The following is an 18,583-nucleotide window of genomic DNA, read 5'->3' on the forward strand; positions in this document are numbered from 1 at the left end:
CAAGTGCGGCACGGACATTGTTGATCCGGATCCGGATCCGCCCAGCGCCGACAAGATGGCGGAGAACACCCGAGGAAAGTGAGAAAAGAAAAACAAAATATATGCGAGCTCGTCCCGTTTTCCATCAGTGGCGCCCTGGCGGAGCTCGTGAGCGCGCGTCGTCCGGCGGACACACGTTAGCATACAGCGGGGGTCCCCTCGCGCTGTGTTCGACGCCCTCCCGCGCTACGCGGACGGATGTGCTCCCGCGCTAGCTCCCCTCCTCTAGCCCGCTGCTGACAGAGCGTCCGTCGGCTCTTCTGCCTACCCGAGCTAGCTAGCTATGCTAGCCATGCTAGCTAGCCTCGCTGGCTGACAACACCGTTAGCGGGTAGCGGGAGAGAGAGATACCGTGAAGGAAAGTGTCGGGGGAGTCTCTGTGTCTGTGTCTGTGACTGTGTTAACTACGAGGTGGGGCTGGAGGAATACGACGCTATGGCTCTCGTCGCGGGGGGTCCGGACCGCAGCGGAACGAGCCTTTAGGGGGGGGCTGGGGGGGGGGGGTTCGTGTCGGTAGTTCACGAAGCAAGCGGGCTAACATTGCGGCACAGGGACCACAGTCCTGGCTCTCGGAACAGGATATTCGCCCAGCCGTTTACTGAGTCGTTTAGGTGTTGTTGTGATTGAGGAAGTGCCTCTGAAGAAGCTGTGTTAGTTCGTTAGCTTTGGGGGGGCTTAACAGTGGGACACAGTGAGCAGACGGGCTTGTTCGTCCCCGTTGGGGTTGTAAACATTACCCCGAGCCGAGGAGAACACCGAGTCACCGACATGGCACACTCCCCTGTCCAGGGTCACCTGCCCGGGATGCAGGTATGTAAATGTAATTCTGTGTTTTTATTGATTTAAGTTGTACATGTGATTCAGTGTTTGGTGTCACCATGGATTAAACGGCTGTCGCTGCGTCTCATTTCCCACTGTACACACTGTGCTCTCACACTGCGATTTTTGTGGTGCTGTGCTACAGTCCAGGGGCCCCTGAAAGGGCCACTGCTGTATACTACTATGTGTAATATTCTATACGTGTTTTAATTGGGGGAATGTGTATCCGTCTCATCTGCTTCTCTTCAAACAAGGCTTTATTAGCTTGGGAATTATGCATTGAGGTTTTTTTTTTTTTTTTTTTTACCAGGGCCAGTGCACATTAATTATCATTACTTAACAACAATGTAAATCTAAGTTAGTTTACTAGCTATTAATTAACTTTGCCAAAGCTTAAGATTAAATCGCGCCTGTACTAAATGTAGACATGTAAACTAAAGGTAGAGGCCAATTAGCCTTTGCAGCAGTCAGTTCCACTCCAGTGTCTTTGAATGCAGAGAATCACCAGCGAAAATGTATTCATCCAATCAATAAGAGGAAGACGGACCCAGCCACTTGTTAATTTGATGTCTGTGCACTTATTTAAAACGCGCACACAGCATTTAATTTGATAAACAGGATAATTGCTTGTCAAAGTTGCAACACCATTTTACACCAAATGCTACTGGCTAAAAAAGGTCTCCTGGGATGAAATATTTCTGCAATCCGGGTATTTTCTGTGAACTCCAGTGCGTCCCTAAATCTGTGTACAGTAGTGTTTCAGACCGCTCAATAGAGCCATCGAGGAGGAGTGCACGCACGCACCCACCCACCCCAAAATAACGGATTGGCTGGCATACTCCTTATGTAGCTCTATGGAGCACAGCTGTTGGGTGGGTTCTCTCTCTTAAAAAGGGGATGCATTGACCCTTTCAAAGCTGAAAAGGGCTCATAAAAGGGATGTCGCTTTTTTTTGTCTGCTGCCTTCTGCTTGTGTTTCCACACATGCTGGCGTCTGGGGACTACAGTCATGTCCCCTCACTTCCTGTGGTGTAAAGCCGGGCGCAGGCACTTGGCTGGCAGATGATAGCGAGCAACCCGGGAGGGGATATTAACCCAGCATCAATATTAACCTGGGAGAGACAACTCTGTTGACTGCTGTGCGTCTGTTTGAGTGAAATGAATCACCATTCGTCATTCATTGCACAAAAATATCTTGCGTGTTTATTATTTACATGCATATTTGAAAACAAGTATTGGTTGAATGTGTCTCCATTTAAAGCTTCATTTTGGTGAGGCTGGGTTCTGATTTTGCAGCATACAGCAAATGAGCCATAGCCCCAGGTTTATTTGTGTTATTAATTGGTTTTACTTACTCTAAATTACATGTATTTAACTATTTTTATATTTGTATGATAAGTATATATCGTTAAAGTATTTCTTATATTGTCATATTGCACGTCATGTCTATCCTCCTCATTGTGCTTCGTATTATAGGAACATGAACATGTGGAAAGTAATATTAGTTTCTGTATGACGGTAGGCTAGGCTATATTATGCTCCTGAAAAGTCTCAGAAACGTCAAACAGGTAATTTATTCCGAAACATTACATCCTATCGTTATCCCCGGTGTCATGCAAGTTAAACGGTAACTTTCTGAGGAAGCGTCTGTTGTGACACACACATTACAACACAAACATTGCCGTTACTGAGGCACTTCTGCGCGTGTGTATGCGTCCGTGCGTGTGTGCTTGCAGTGGGAGCTACCACTGCTGATAAACATGTTTGGTTATATTGTGGTTATGAATGTCTGCTGCTGAAATGCATGACGTTCATCATTCTACCCTGAGTTCAGTGATGGTATATATCGGAATAGCCTGCTGTGAAGCATTAGACACTGAAACGCTATATTTTATATTTAGTAACTATAAGAATAAAATACGGAATACAGCATACAAATGCATTGGATGCTGTTGTTCGATGAATACCAGTAGATGGTATATGCTATGTCGCGTAACAGTACATGTTTAATAACTCCTTGTGTTTAGGCAATAATTGGCCACATTTTGCAGCGGTCATTGTATTGCCTACTCCATATATATACACAGGTAAACTGTGACAAACAATGGAAATATTGAAACATTAGATTGTAATGCAAATGTAAAGTGACAAATGTTGGTCACATCTGTTGCTGTGCTGTGTGACATGTTTTTAATTACATTGATATGATGTGCAATCTTTTGACATTATCAATTGTGTTGATGTGGATCTCCACCCGCACTAACACACACAGACACGCACACAAAATAACACGAACACATGCCCACTAATACACACACACACACACACACACACACACACACACACACACACACACACACACACACACACACACACACACTCTCACACACTTTATAAACGGATATCCACATGCTCTCTCTCTCCCTCTTTCTTTCACACTCCCTCATTCACTCACACAAATAGCAACACACGCCACATACACACACTTGCTCGCTCCCACACAAACACACACACACCCCCAGAAAGTATATTCATTAATTCAGTAAGAACGGCATCCTGCTGGTGTTTTCCTTCACGCTCAGACGTTTTGTTTTGGTCTAAAACGCTCCTTTCTCCCTCACAGCCTTTCCTTCCTTCCTACCCTTCCTCCCTGCTTCCCTTGTTTCTTCTCTCTCTCCCCCCCCCCCCCAGCCTTACTTCTATCCCCGTCCACATTTCACTCTCGCTTTCTCCATTCTACTTCTCACTCCATCCTCACTCTCCCTTCTCTCTCCCTCACTTTTTTCTTCACTCTCTCCCACCTCTGCCTCACCCCTGCCACAATTTATCTGTCCCTGCCTTTCTCCCCTCCCTTTCTTCTTCTCCCCCCCCCCATCAATCTCCTCCCTGTCTCCATGCACTGTTCCTTCTTCTCCTCCCGCCCTCTCTCTGTCCCTTGTCCCTCCCCTCCTACCTCCCTCTCCACCCACCTCCTCACACGGCGTTCCTTCCTTCCTCCGTGTTCCCCCTCGAGTGATGCCCCCTTCGCGGGGGGGCGGGGGCTGTAGGGCTAGGGCTGTGCAATCAATCGAAATTTGATAGCGATCGATTTTTGGGTTAAACGATCTCCAAACTAATATAATCAAGTTGAAATCTTTTTTTTTTTTTTTTATGTTGGAGTATATTTGTTTTATTCATTACATGTTTTATAGAAATTTCCAAAATTAACTGCTGGATACATTTTTGCACATCATTTTCAATTTGAACATTTTGTGGATTTTTTTTAAGGGGAAATTACTCAATTACAAATTTTTTTTTTGGGAGAGATATGCTGAATAAATGCATCATGTTTTCAAACTCATTAATAATCGTTTGAATAATCATCATGTCAATATTGACCAAAATAATCTTGATCATGATTTTTTTTTCATAATCGAGCAGCCGTATGTAGGGCTAGTCGGATCTGACCTTAAACGCAGCCTGCGAAGCCTTTTTGAGAGGGGCCACGCTAACACTAACCCCCATGCACCCCCCCCCCCGCAGAGCAACCGCGCCGACCCCGAGGAGCTGTTCACCAAGCTGGAGCGCATCGGCAAGGGCTCGTTCGGCGAGGTGTTCAAGGGCATCGACCACCGCACGCAGAAGGTGGTGGCCATCAAGACCATCGACCTTGAGGAGGCGGAGGACGAGATCGAGGACATCCAGCAGGAGATCACCGTGCTCAGCCAGTGCGACAGCCCCTTCGTCACCAAGTACTACGGCTCCTACCTCAAGGTGACCCCGGCCACCATGCCCCCTTTCACCGTGTGTGTGTGTGTGTGTGTGTGTGTGTGTGTGTGTGTGTGTGTGTGTGTGTGTGTGTGTGTGTGTGTGTGTGTGTGTGTGTGTGTGTGTGTGTGTGTGTGTGTGTGTGTGTGTGTGTCAGTCACACATGTTGATTGATGGGCACACACAAACGTTGAATGATGGACACACACACACGTTGGAGGTTGGACACACACACACGTTGGAGGATGGACAAACACACGTTGGTAGATGGCCACCGGGGGAGGTTGTATTTAAATGTATCACTGTTACTGTTCTATTGATTTCTCCATGTGGGTATCCTCCTCCAGATAGTCTGCAGTCCATTAAGCTGCAATAGGTCCATTCTTAGGGAGTGGGGACCTAGTACCTACCTGTAGTCATGCTCAATTTTCTCCATGCTATGAAAAAATAGCCTCTAGGGCTGTCCATGTTTAAAAATACCTTTTGATGCTAATCTCAATTAGCGTGTCGTCGGGCTGAGCGGGGGCTATCTGCTCTGAGAGGAGGCGGTCCTCCTGGCTTATTTTTAAACGCATATATGGGTAGAGAAGTGTGAAGGATCTCAGATTTGAAGTGTCCCTGTCCCTGATTTTAAGGGTAGTGTGAAGAGGACTCTCACAACCTAGTGCTTCAATAAACTCCTTCTGGGCCCCTCTTCAGCCTCTACTGTTCTGTGTCCTCTGCATTCTTTTCCTTTCTCTATATAAATATAACATATATCATTTGTTGTTTTTTGTCCCATTTTATATTAAAGCCTTTCGGTAACACCATGTATTCCTGTTGTCCTTTTGCAGTGCTTAAACATTGTACACACTACATCATACTATAATTTATAACTGGAGCTGTGCATCTTTAAATCCTGAGTATTAAAACCTTAATGTCCTCCGCCTCCCACCTCAGCAGCCGTCGTTAATCCCCTCCTCTCCTCTCTCGGTTCCAGGACACCAAGTTATGGATCATCATGGAGTACTTGGGTGGTGGCTCCGCGTCCGACCTGGTGAGTGACTGGGTTCCTGTCCACACCACCCCTACTGCACTCAAGGGGGCTCCACATCCCACATGACTCTCTATCATTACATACATACATTACATTACATACACAGCTTTTATTTAGATGCTAATTTCGTTGTCTCTGTACTACTACTCTGCACAATCCCAATAAAGTTTAATCTAATCTAATCTAACATGTTCCACTGAGCTGACCCCTGTGAGGTCTGTCTTCTCCTTGTTGATGGTCGTTCCTCGTCTGTTTGTGGCCCCAGTTGGAGCCGGGGGCCCTGGACGAGACCCAGATCGCCACCATCCTGCGGGAGATCCTCAAGGGCCTGGAGTACCTGCACTCGGAGAAGAAGATCCACCGGGACATCAAAGGTACTGAAGCCCCGGCGCCCACAGGGGATTTGACTGGAGCAATCAGCGGCGAAGGGCCCAGCCTGGCATCGCATCGCAAGACCAATTGCAAACTTTAATGAATCTGGAATCTCTCTGTTCATTTTTGATTTCCAAGGGGTGCTGTTATGGCAAATTTGTACCGGCTGCCAAATTTGTACCGGGCGCGTCATCTATACGTAATCCATTCCAAACCTGCCTGGCAACAGATGATCGTGATGACGTGAAAGGTTCACGAACATTCGCGAACCTTCTATCTAGCAATCCGTTATCTGTATTGTGCTATTTCGTCCTTGACCTGCTTTTAAACACTCAGTTTACTTGCTAAATGTGATTAAACAATTAAATACAACACAAATATAAAGTAAAAACAAGTGTTTTCTAGCGATCCGTTTTCTGTATTATGTTATTTCGTCTTTGGTAACATGAGCACGAATGTTTTTTGAAACCTGCTCGGCAACGGACGACGCGATCATCTGCTGCCATGCAGGTTTGGAATGGATTACGTATGGATGACGCGCCCGGTACAAATTTGGCAGCCGGTACAAATTTGGCATGACAGTGCCACTAACGGGTGCAGACCAAAATGGCTCTGGACGCATCTTTCTTCTCAACAAAAGCTTAAAGGCCCACTATGCAACTTCGGGCATTTCTTCGCTGTTTTCTTGGTTTTGGCACGCACATTTCTCTACACTTCTACTTCCTACTTCCCCATTTCCCTACAGCTTCGTAGTAGATATTTTACAACACTGTTGTAACAACTCGTTGACGACCCTTCCCCATGCACTTCTACGCGAGCCATGTGCATTTGTTTTCAACGAAGCCGGCGAATGCGTGGAGCCATGTCCGAAGTAGATGTTCATAAAGTGTAGGCAAGGTTATACATGTTTTAAATGGTGTATTTGTATTGCAATAAACATAAATCCATAAATCCATAAATCTTTTTTATAGTTGACGGGGAGAATTGATATCCTAGATTATAATTGTTTTATCTTAGGTTGAACAGAACAATCAGTGTAAGAGTGTTGGCCAACATAATAATCTAAATAAACAAGAACCTGGATTCGGGGATTCAGTCTGTATCTGGGGGACGAGACAGACGAACAGCAAAACACCCATGGAAACAAAGGTGTTTATGGTTGCAACCAAGCAAGCTAGAAACATACAGGGCTCACAACAAAACGGTCGAGAAAACATTTTTTTCAGGGCTCACAACAAAATGATTGAGCAAACACATTTGTACAGAGACTATCAACATCAAGAATACCACGAAGACAAAGTTCACCCAAGGGTACTTTCAATTTCAAAAGCAACACGGCCAAGTCGGCGTCTTATTTGCAGTCTTCTTTTTCTTTCAGTTCACGCTATTCCTGAAAAGCTTGCCCAACGTTTACTCGTGTCTGGCCTCTCTGTCGGTCAGTCTCCCTTTTCTCTTCTTCTGTTCCTCCGACATTGGGTTTCTGTGTCTCTTTTTAGTCGGCTGATCTATGATGAATGTAACAATCCCTTAGTTACTTGTGTTTATATCGAGCCGGTTCCGTGTTTGGGGGTCTCTGCCGTAAAGCAATTCGTTACTTCGCGAGACCCGAGACTCCCGCGAGAGTGGGCGGCGGGTCGCCGGCAGAAACATATTCCTTTTCACCGCCAAGATGCGCAAGGGGGAGCCGAAACAACGAACAATCGAACAAAAATGTATAATAGAACCATCGCAATGACTCTTAGCCTGTTATATTAAGGTAAATCAAGCCAAAAGAGTTGCATAGTTCCCCTTTCACTCGTGTCTGATCTCTTTTCTGGTCCATTCTTCTTTTGTTCCACCGACAGTCGCCTCTTGGGTCCCTTATCAGTCGATTGATCCATGATGAATGCAACAATTGCCTCACAACTGGCTGTTTATATCTAGCCGGTGCCTTGTTTGGGTGTGTCTGTGCCGTAAAGCATTTTCGAAACTACAATCTGACTACATTTTCGAGGATACTTCCGCTGCGTCACATCCGGATTGTCTCGGTCCGAACAGATCAAGTTGCAGATGCGCTTTTTCACTGGAGAGGCGACATGGGTGAATGACCCACCCACCAATCGACCCAGAAATGGATGCAGAACCATCAGCATAACTCTCAACCTGCATACTTAATGTAATTTTGGCTAAAAAAGTTGCATAGTGGGCCTTTAAGTGAAATATACCGTCAAGTTTGCCTAATACTGTCTCAATAGCGGAATCAACAGACCGTTCTACTTCAGCGGCAGCCATCTTTGTTGTTGTCTAAAATGACGCTACTGCACTCCTCTGCACCGTCATCGTATTTATCCTGCCTCGTATTCGATAAACGGTTGTGATTGGTCGGCCTATCTTGTACCGGGCAGAAATCCTTTTGTATGGCACGGGAGCCAGACCTTATCTGAAGAACAAATTAAACATTTAGTCTGGTTCCCAGGCTATGAGAGTCTGGGCTTACAGTGATTTAAGAACAGCTTAAAACACCATCAAATCGTTACTACAGAAAACATACTTATGTTTCACTAAATAAACACGCAAGCAACATGAAGATAATTTATAGAAAATCGATCATCATTCTTCCGCCACACAATATAGTTCCTCTTGACAGCAAAACGGTTGCCAAGCAACCCAGGCTAGTGTAGTCTGAGGTGGGCGGCTCATTAATGCTAAACTTTAATTGTTATGCGTTCACAGCTTTGTGTTCTTATGGAGTATTTCACAACGGCGGAATTAAGGACTGGAACATCTGTTTTATGTACCTGGCTTAATGGCTTTGTTAAAAGAACCCGTTCATCTTTACATCCGTAAAGTCATCCACACCTTGGCTTGGATTCACACGTACGCCACAAATGGCAGAGAAAAGCTTCTGTAAACTTTGGACCATTGAAGTCATTGGTCCTAGGTTTGCGGTCTTCAAACCAGAACAATGACATCCATGATCCAGCTTTCTTTCAGAGAAATTGTCGATGCTGCAGACCGCAACAAAGACATTATTTATGACACCCCCTGACCCTAGCCACCAAGAGGGCAGAAAAAAAAAAACTCAACTCGAACTCTGCATTCCGTGAAAAGGAACGCAGAGTGGGGGATCCCTCCTTCCAGGGATAATCAGGAGTGCAATTGGTGCAATAATTGACATACGTGCATGCGTACTTACACCTTTACACAATACTTATGACCCACTCTACGTGTTCATTTCAATTCAGGCGAGTGAGGCAAGACGAAGACAGTAGAGTTTCATCAACCGCTACTCTTATGAATCTCTCCTCGTTGCTGTTAGTGTTTGTTTCACGCTATTGCGATATTGCTATAGTTCTTAAGGGATCAAGGACTCACGGATCTAAGACTCACTTTAGGATGCTCTTTTAGATCAGCTTGTAGAAGTTGCCTGAACCCTGCAGCTGGGGGTTCAATCCACCCTAACCCTCACGCTGTCCACCATCTCATTAAGACCCCCCCTTTCTCCCTTTCCCCCCCCCCCCCAGCTGCCAACGTGCTGCTGTCGGAGCAGGGCGAGGTGAAGCTGGCCGACTTCGGGGTGGCCGGCCAGCTCACGGACACGCAGATCAAGAGGAACACCTTTGTGGGGACGCCCTTCTGGATGGCGCCCGAGGTCATCAAGCAGTCGGCGTACGACTCCAAGGTGGGTTGCCGTGGCGATGCCGTTTAGGGTTTTATCTGGTTGTTGTTGTTGGGCTGACGGGGAAGTTATGGTAGGTGATGTCTTCAGATCCAGGATTGCGATTGATTAGAAATGTGATTGTTCACTTTTGACAGAATATTGTAAAAGGAAAGAATTATGTTTTAATAAACACGATTCAGATTAAAGTGTTGTAGGAGTAGTTAATCGTTTATTTTGTATGCGTTTCTTTTCTTTTATCTGATAACCAATACTCAGCAATTTACAGATTGATCTTTGTCACTTCGATTTGAAGTAGCACCGTTAAATTATTCCCTGTGCCTTTCTGACCAATCGCGGGGTCTTTCCGGTGTTTTTTCGGTCCTGATACACAAAGTGTGGGTGTCCATGTGTTCCTTACAGGCCGATATTTGGTCTCTGGGTATCACGGCCATCGAGCTGGCCAAAGGCGAGCCCCCGCACTCGGAGCTCCACCCTATGAAGGTGCTATTCCTGATCCCAAAGAACAACCCGCCCACCCTGGAGGGCAACTACAGCAAGCCGCTGAAGGAGTTTGTGGAGGCCTGCCTCAACAAGGAGCCCCGATTTGTGAGTACAATCCAAATCCCAAATTAGGCCACGCTATTGCTCGGAAGCCTCAGGCCTCATGGGGATTTCAGTCATGATATCAGTAAAATCACATCCTACAACTGATATATTCTACAAATAAAAGATGCTGGCAGGCCGGATCTCTCACTATCGTCAGACCCGAACCAGTCCCACTCACGCCACCTAGCCAGCTGTGCTACGCTAGTTCAACCAACAGTTTCACAGCCAGTAAGGATGAACACGACAGAGCTTTTGGACATTAGGACTTTAAGAAGGATTTTCATTTCACACATCACTTTTGCTTTTTGCCACTTGGCAGTTAAAATCCTATTTCAACAGTTTAAGGAGTAAAACCCATCAGCACTTGGCTTAATGAACTCTCTAAATCACTTTGGAAACTAAAAGAAAATAGCAAGATTATGTTTATTGTTGTTGTTTTTTTGTTAATCCTTGGAGGGGAAACGCCATCATAAATTGACCGGTGCAATGGTGATTAATATATTAAAATAAAAAAAATCATTTCGGGGTAGCAGAGACTATCCAAAATTATACAAATCAACCAGATTACTTCAATAACCAACAAATCCATAATGTAATAGTTCCTACTCTCCCCTCTCTTCTCTCCAGAGGCCCACGGCCAAGGAGCTGCTGAAACACAAGCTGATCGTGCGCCACGCCAAGAAGACCTCCTACCTCACGGAGCTGGTGGACAAGTACAAGAGGTGGAAGGCCGAGCAGTCCCGCACCGCCGAGTCCAGCTCCGACGAGTCAGACTCGTAAGTCCCCCCCCCCCCGTGACCCAAGGCCGACTGGTGATCAGGAAGCGGAATCAGAGGGAGGAACCGGGAACGGGGCTGGGTGCTTCATTTCTCAGTTTAGATTTTAGTTTGGTTTCAATTTCAATTTTAAATTGAATGTGTATAGCCCTTAATCACAGGAACAGTCTCAAAGTGCTTAACAGGCCGTATACTTATGACACCCCCTGACCCTAGCCCCCAAAGAGGGCAAGACAAAACTCCCATTATTAGCAAGGACGAAATCTTGAGAAGGAACGCAGAGTGGGGGATCCCTCCTACCAGGGATGATCATGGGTGCAATATTTGACATGCAGTATATACAATGTACATGCATACATACAGGCAAAGAGTTTTAAATCTGTGACTTGGGGCTGGCCAGTTAATCGTAAGGAGAGTCTAGGAGAGTTTGGATCAATCAGGAGATCCACTGAATCCTACGGCCCATTGCGTGGTCGGTTCGGTGTCTCCCTCTCATGCTTTGTCGGCTACTTCTCCCAACCTCTGGGTATGTTAGTTTGGATGGTTAATAAACAGACTGCATTAATACAGCGCTTTTCTAACCAGTGCTCTCTCAAAGCGCTTTACAGTATTGCCTAACATTCACCCATTCATAAACAAGGGATGGGTCAGAATATTCGATTATTCGTTCTCGAGGTCAAAGCCGATTTTTTTACATTTAGTCTGTTACATTTGTTTCCCATTCAAATAAGCAGGAATTAACGGACGGAATTAATGTTGGTTCTGTAGCACTATTAGTTTCTTTTATAGGGTCTATAGTAGGGGTGAAACGGATCAGTGTGTCCACGGTTCGGTTCAGATAACCGTTTTGGGCCTCGGTTTCGGATACGGTTCGGATTAGGATCATGTCCGTGGTAGTAAAAAGGCGGACTTTTTTTTTACGGAGGGTTTGGGGGAGAAACACAAAAATGAATGAGACCCACAGGCTATTTGCAATGTGTTAATTGACTGCAATCAGACAACTTGCAAGGCTTTTTTGTGCAATAAATGTTCCCCTAAATGCATTTGAAAACATGGTGCACTGACACATGTAAGGGATAACGGCCGACGAGGCTTAGAACTCTGGCGACGAGCGCAGCATGAAGCCAGAGTTGCCTCTACCTGTCCATTATTTCCATCGAACCGGTCGACCTCGAAGGCCGTTATCCCGCTTATCACCCGTTTGTATTTATCTCCCGTATATTTAGAATATAATTGTATCAATTACTTTCTTTAAATTTAGGAATCGTGCGCTTGAACTTCAGAAAACAACCTATTACAGCTACCTCATTGGCTCGGGCAGCACTGGAGAGAATGCATTCCGCTGGGTCCTAAACACCCTTTTGTATCGGACGTAGGCTACAGTAGGCAAAATACGCTACATAAGGCAATGCCTTCATGAAACCGAAATCCGCGGATCTCCAGAATGCTCCGAACTGTGGTAAACGAACCGAACGGATTCGGATACAATTCGAATCCGCTGCAGGCCTAGTCTATAGCATAAAACCGCGTTTTCTGATTACAGTTCAAAGCATTTTTCACAATTTACCAGCTCTCGTTTTGAAGGACAGACAATATGACTGATGTCGTTTTTTGCCTTGTGATTTCTTGCCGATGATCAATGGCTGCCTTTGTGAATGTCGGCACACATCGAATAATCGATTATTCGTTCATACCACCCACTCATTATTCGACCATGAAAAAAGTTATTCACATCCCTATCATAAACACATTCCCAAACCCGTTCTCACACCGAGAATGATGCAAGGCAACAGTTATGGTGAGGTGTCTTTCTCAGGGACACCGCCAGGTGAACTAGCTACCTTCTGGTTACTAGTCAACCCACTCTGGCTCCTGAGCCACCCCTTGAAATGATTAATACACAATCTTAATAATTATACAATTATTATATATTAAATCGCTTACCCTTTCAGTAAGAATTTGAATAGGTCACGTCACGGCCTTATGAACGAGCCTTTTCGGGGCCATAAAAAGCCAATATCATCTACAAATAATATCTAACTATGATCAGAGGAATCTGTTTTTCTGGCCCGTCCATTTTCTCGACAACCGTTCATCCGATCGACTTGACACTCGCCAGGCGTGTCACTGGGGACATGAGGAAGCGCTGCATGGAGTGTGATGTTGTTTGGATGAGCGGTTCTGGAGGAAGCAGCAGGCAGCGATACGGGGGGCAAAGCCGCTGGCTCCCCGTTCCACACAGGCACATTTTGACATCTCTGACGGTTTAACATCATCTGGGATCTGGGTGTTTTTGTCAGTATGAAACAGTATTGAGGATAATTGTGTGTGTGTGTGTGTGTGTGTGTGTGTGTGTGTGTGTGTGTGTGTGTGTGTGTGTGTGTGTGTGTGTGTGTGTGTGTGTGTGTGTGTGTGTGTGTGTGTGTGTGTGTGCGTGATCTGGTTTAAAATATAGTTCTATAGCTCGCCCCACTATGCAGTCGACTATCACACACACAGGCTGTAACGAATCCAAGAATGGCTCAGACACCATGTATCACTAAGCCGTCCGTGCACACCTTGCCTAATCTCTCAATCTAGTAAAATTATAAAATAGCTGAAACAATACACCCATTTCTGCCGTCATATCAGGGAGCAGGACGGGCAGGCGTCGGGCGGAAAGGACTTTGGCAGTGACGACTGGATCTTCACCATCCGGGAAAAAGACCCCAAGAAACTGCAGAACGGAGAGGGGCAGTCTGGGTCGGCAGATCAGGTAAGACACCCCTCCCAACTGGTACCAGATGGTTTAGTCCGGTCTCTGGCACACTCATTGGTGAATGACAGCCTTTTAAACGCTGTTTTGAGCTGTTTTATCTTGGTGTGAGATAAAGACATCAACCTATCAGGTTTGAGGTCTCGTTTCACAGAATTGAGTTAGAGTCAAAGGTTCTGGTCGTCCTGGAGCACTTGATGAAGTATGAGATCGAGAACAGATATGAAAAGCCTGACGGTATACAGTTGACCTGCGTCTATGCTCCTCAATTCACATTAAGTCCCTCTGGTTAAAAGCGTTTGCTGGAGGAGTAAATGCTAATTAAATGCAAAATATAGTTCTGTATGATGGATCAAACCGGGTCATGTAAAAAGAGTTTGCGAGGAAAGCAGACATTTTGAACCTCCTAAAGCCAAGGATGCGTCATGCTAAGCTTCTCCGCAGAGACACACTGGGAGTCTGGCCTCACGTTGCACAACCAATCAACCGTCAGTTCCTCTGGACAAAGACCAACCCATTGGCTGGTTTCCTCTAACTTGGCACAACTTTGATGACAGTGCCCGTTATGTAAGAAGTAATCTGTGATTATACAAAGTTGGCTGTTCTCCAGAAAAAACCCTTATCTTGCTGATAATAGGGAATAAAGAGTGGTGATTTGATTTCAAATACAAAGTCATCTGTCATATGGGCACACTAGCTGACTACTCAGACTATGACTCCTAAAACTATGACTCATTCAGACTTATCCCCCAAAAGTTAATTTAATGGTAGTAGTTTATGAACCAGATGACCTAGAAGTGAGCTCATTAAGGCAGTGATTTTAATTGATTGTCCTCTTGTCGTCTTTGTTTTTCTGCTGCAGTCAAAAGACATTCCAAAGAGGCCTTATTCGCAGAGCCTGGCAGCGGTCATCTCACCTGCACTGGCAGAGGTAAGGAGACCCACGCTCCATCAGCAGCACTCTGCACTGCATACAACCGTAACCTCCTACTACACAACCATAACCTCCCACCACACAACCGTAACCTCCCACCACGCAACCGTAACCTCCTACTACACAGCCTTAACCTCCCACCACACAACCGTAACCTCCCACCACACAACCGTAACCTCCCACCACACAACCGTAACCTCCCGCTACACAACCGTAACCTCCCACCACACAACCGTAACCTCCCGCTACACAACCGTAACCTCCCACCACACAACCGTAACCTCCCACCACACAACCGTAGCCTCCCACTACACAACCGTAACCTCCCACCACACAACCGTAACCTCCCACCACACAACCGTAACCTCCCGCTACACAACCGTAACCTCCCACTACACTACCTTCTGGTCAGAAAAAGATTTAAAAAGTATTTGCATCGATTGAATAATTTCACCATTAATAATTAAACAATCACCAAAAAACCATTACCACCATAACTAACATAACAAAGCTCCTATGCTCCCAAAATGCAGACAGTAATTTCAAGGCACAAGCAATACACTAGTGGTGATATGGGTTCTAGCTGGCTTTTGGGGAAGGTACCAAAACAACCATTTCCTCAGCCTAGGTCACGGTATGTTGACTTAAGATGTTACAGCTCTAGAACTCTCTGGAGTCCTCTCGATACAGCCGAGTATCGCCTCCCCTGATGCATTCTGATGTACTAGCCCCATTGTTGGTAACGGTTGCCATGGTTTCCCCAGCTGAAGGCCAGGCAGGAGCAGGTGAACGGGAACCCCATGGCTCTTGACGAGCTGAGGTCAGCCATCATGGTGGCGGAGGAGTCTTACCCGGGAATCTCGGACTCACTGGTCCATCACATGGTCCACAGGATCCAGAGGTAATATGTTTTTGTCGGTCTGTCTCCCTCTCTTTGTCTCTGTATCTCTGTCACTGTCTCTGGCTCTCTCTGTTGCTCTCGCTCTTGCACTCTCTCTCCCTAGATGAAAAAAAGGATTTAATACCTGAATCCTAGAAAGTGAAGCAACATTTATTTTTGCCTCTTACACGCATGCAAAAGGCATTTGAAATTGAATTACAATTTGAAACTGTGTTGGATTTGCCAACTGGACAGATGCGTCGCAGAGATTGATGATTGAATATTGATTTCATGACCAAGTCCTGACATTTACTGAATTCATGGAATTACAGGGATGCACCCAGACACGTATAAAGTAGGATACAAATCAATCAGTGTTCCCCTTGAACCCAGAACACGTTGTCACTCAAAACCATTTTCATTTCCTTTCTTTCTTTGTTGGCTGCAGTTTCTCTACAGGCAGGACGTCCTCCTCCTCGTCCCCTTAGCGACGGCTCCCCGCCCCGCCCAATCCTCACGCCGCAACCTCCAACCCGCCTGCTCCGTCGCACCCGACCTCCCCCCCCCCCCCCCCCCCCCCCCCCGCGCCCCATCCACACCAGGGGGTCCAGACTTTTTGGACCACCCCAGACCGGGTGACTCCCCTTGGAGCTCTGGGGGAGACCGCCGTTCGCTCGCCCCTTCGGTCGCCCGCCTCCGCCTCCACAGACTCCTGCGGACTGACGGAAGACAAACTCTGAACAGACATGGACTCTGGAGAAAAGAGAGAGAGAGGGAGTCTTGCAGTCCCTCGCCCTTCCATCAACAACACCCCCGAATCCTCACTATGGGGTCCCCACATTGCATCTGCTGGAACCCGGGAAAGGATAAAAAGAACAAAAATAAAATGCCATCCGTAACTTTGTTTGCCGGGGACACTGCCTGTCCCGTCTGACCATTTCCTGCAGGCCGTTGTACTCCAGAAAAAACCTCTTGACAGCATGCTTGGTAAACCTGCAGGGACTCTCTCTTTTGACTGCTAGCGTGCACGCAATGCTAGTGTGCACGCGACTACCCTGAGCGCGGGCGTGCCTGTTTGGTTACTTCTGTGCGCGGGTGCGTGGATGGTTGGTTTTGCGCGCACATTTGCGTACGACTCCCTGTTTTAAGGCAAATTGCAGCATTCATAATGAAACCTCAGGTAAAGTGCTTTAAGTGAACTTTGACCTCCGAGGCAATGGGGGGACGCTGTGTGTGACAAGAAGTTTATCGTCGTCAACATCGCGGGGAAATGAATCACTGTGTACAAAATGGTTGCGTGCATTTTGTAGATGCTGATAAAGAGATCAAACGGTAGATATTTAACAAGTTCAAAAATTTACTAGGACGAACAAGAACAAAAATGCCTTGCCTTTTTTCAGACGCAAACCTTTTTGGTTATTGCTTGTTTTTGTTTCAGTTTTTATTTTTTTTGTTTTCTGTCGTATCTCATATTTGGTGAGTCCTTGGAACATGCATAATATTTGTTCACTGAGTTGAGTTTTCGACCTCCATAGTCAATCACGGTGGCTTTAATGAATCGGTTAATCGACGTGATACTAAACTGTATAATGTAGGGCTTGGAAACCTTCTCTTTCGTTAATGTTCGTAGTCCGAAAGGGGAAACTTCACAGCCAGACAACGATCTAGACGACTTTTACATAGACAGTGTTAACATTTGAAACTGGATCTGGTCCGGCCCGAGACTCCGGGGAAAACGTAAGAGCCAAGTGTCGTGGGTTCTCGTTTTATTTACTCGTAATTTATCGTGAACGTTACTTAAATGTCGCACAAATGTTACATTTCATTGTTATGTGCATTTTGCATACAAGCATACACAGCTTAAGTGTTTTCAAACAACGGGCCTCGTTGCATTGGTGTCCATGCAATCAGGATTTGCCGCGTCAGTGTTCAGCAGTTGCAGACACTTTTCTGATAAATCGTAAGCATCGACTTCATCTCGGTCATAATTGAAAAAGGACGAAGGAAACCTCCTAGGATGGAGATGAGTCCCGCGTTTCACGGTGGGGCGTTTTGCTGTCCGACATCGATGCCATGTTACAATCGTCAGTCTCAACATTTCTGTTCCCACCTCTCCCGTCCGCCCCTCCATGCTAGAAGTGCCATGTCATCCGTAACTTTTATTTCTGTTTTTATGTCTTTTTTTTTTTTGTAGTATGATTTGCACCTTTTTTGTTACATTTCAGATCAGTTTTTTGCACTTTGGGAGTGTGTTGAGTATTTAAAGAACCTGTAAGAGCGTAGAAAAGGGGGTTGGTGGGGGGGGAAACACGAGGAAAAAAGAAACCTGTCGCTAATAGCCATGTTTTACTATCCATGTTTACTTCAAAGTTCCAGAATTTACTACTGTGCTAACGCAGCAATAATGTTGAAGAGTTTCATCGGAGACGTACTCGTCAACACAGGGATCGAAAGAATTAAGAAATATCAGATATTTTTTTAACAGCTTAAAGAGTAAAGTATGGAAATATGGAATGCTTTATAGGGTCTGGACATCTGCCCTTTGGCAAAACAAAACCTATATCAAAGAAAAAAAAACATGATACGGAAAGAACTAGAAAAATGTAAAACGTACATCTGGGTTCCTTTATCATAGCTGACAGTTTATAGTACTGTATATAATCTTTGCTTGTGTCATTTGAGAATTCCCAAGTTAAATGTAAGCTCCTTGTAAGCTTTCAAAGTGACATAAGAAATAAAGAGCTACGGCTAACTGTGGCGCGCATCTCCGGGCTCTGACGTCGGCTGAGGGTGTCCGTGTGAATGATGGGTCCTGAAGGAGTATTCTTCTGGTTACGGTGAAGTATTACTAGTCTATTATTAGTCTGCGCCACTTTTATCTCCAATCGCCAAGAGGACCTGTTACAATCTGGTAATCAACCCGTCAGACGTAAGATATGACATGGATGCGCAAGCAGGGAACAATATTGTGTGCATGAG

General features: G+C 45.7%; 1 protein-coding gene across 1 annotated transcript; it reads left to right on the top strand.

The window, feature by feature from the left end:
- The first annotated feature begins 9 nt into the window (after nucleotides 1–9).
- stk24b (serine/threonine kinase 24b (STE20 homolog, yeast)) lies at nucleotides 10–18,376 on the top strand. Its single transcript, XM_030355665.1, has 11 exons — nucleotides 10–849; nucleotides 4,381–4,611; nucleotides 5,585–5,641; nucleotides 5,907–6,015; nucleotides 9,517–9,674; nucleotides 10,074–10,259; nucleotides 10,887–11,035; nucleotides 13,667–13,790; nucleotides 14,653–14,721; nucleotides 15,489–15,625; nucleotides 16,053–18,376. Exons 1-11 carry the CDS (start codon nucleotides 808–810, stop codon nucleotides 16,090–16,092), a joined length of 1,302 nt encoding a protein of 433 aa, XP_030211525.1. The 5' UTR covers nucleotides 10–807; the 3' UTR covers nucleotides 16,093–18,376.
- The last annotated feature ends 207 nt before the right edge of the window (nucleotides 18,377–18,583 follow it).

Source organism: Gadus morhua, chromosome 4 (genome assembly GCF_902167405.1).
Source record: "Gadus morhua chromosome 4, gadMor3.0, whole genome shotgun sequence".
NCBI classification, from domain to species: domain Eukaryota; kingdom Metazoa; phylum Chordata; class Actinopteri; order Gadiformes; family Gadidae; genus Gadus; species Gadus morhua.

Bases quoted from the DNA above. Each gene is read 5' to 3' on its own strand.
- stk24b (XM_030355665.1), top strand. From the start codon at position 808: ATGGCACACTCCCCTGTCCAGGGTCACCTGCCCGGGATGCAG. The intron at 850-4,380 runs GTATGTAAATGT...CCCCCCCCGCAG, and splicing joins GTCACCTGCCCGGGATGCAG to AGCAACCGCGCCGACCCCGA. The intron at 15,626-16,052 runs GTAATATGTTTT...TGTTGGCTGCAG, and splicing joins ATGGTCCACAGGATCCAGAG to TTTCTCTACAGGCAGGACGT.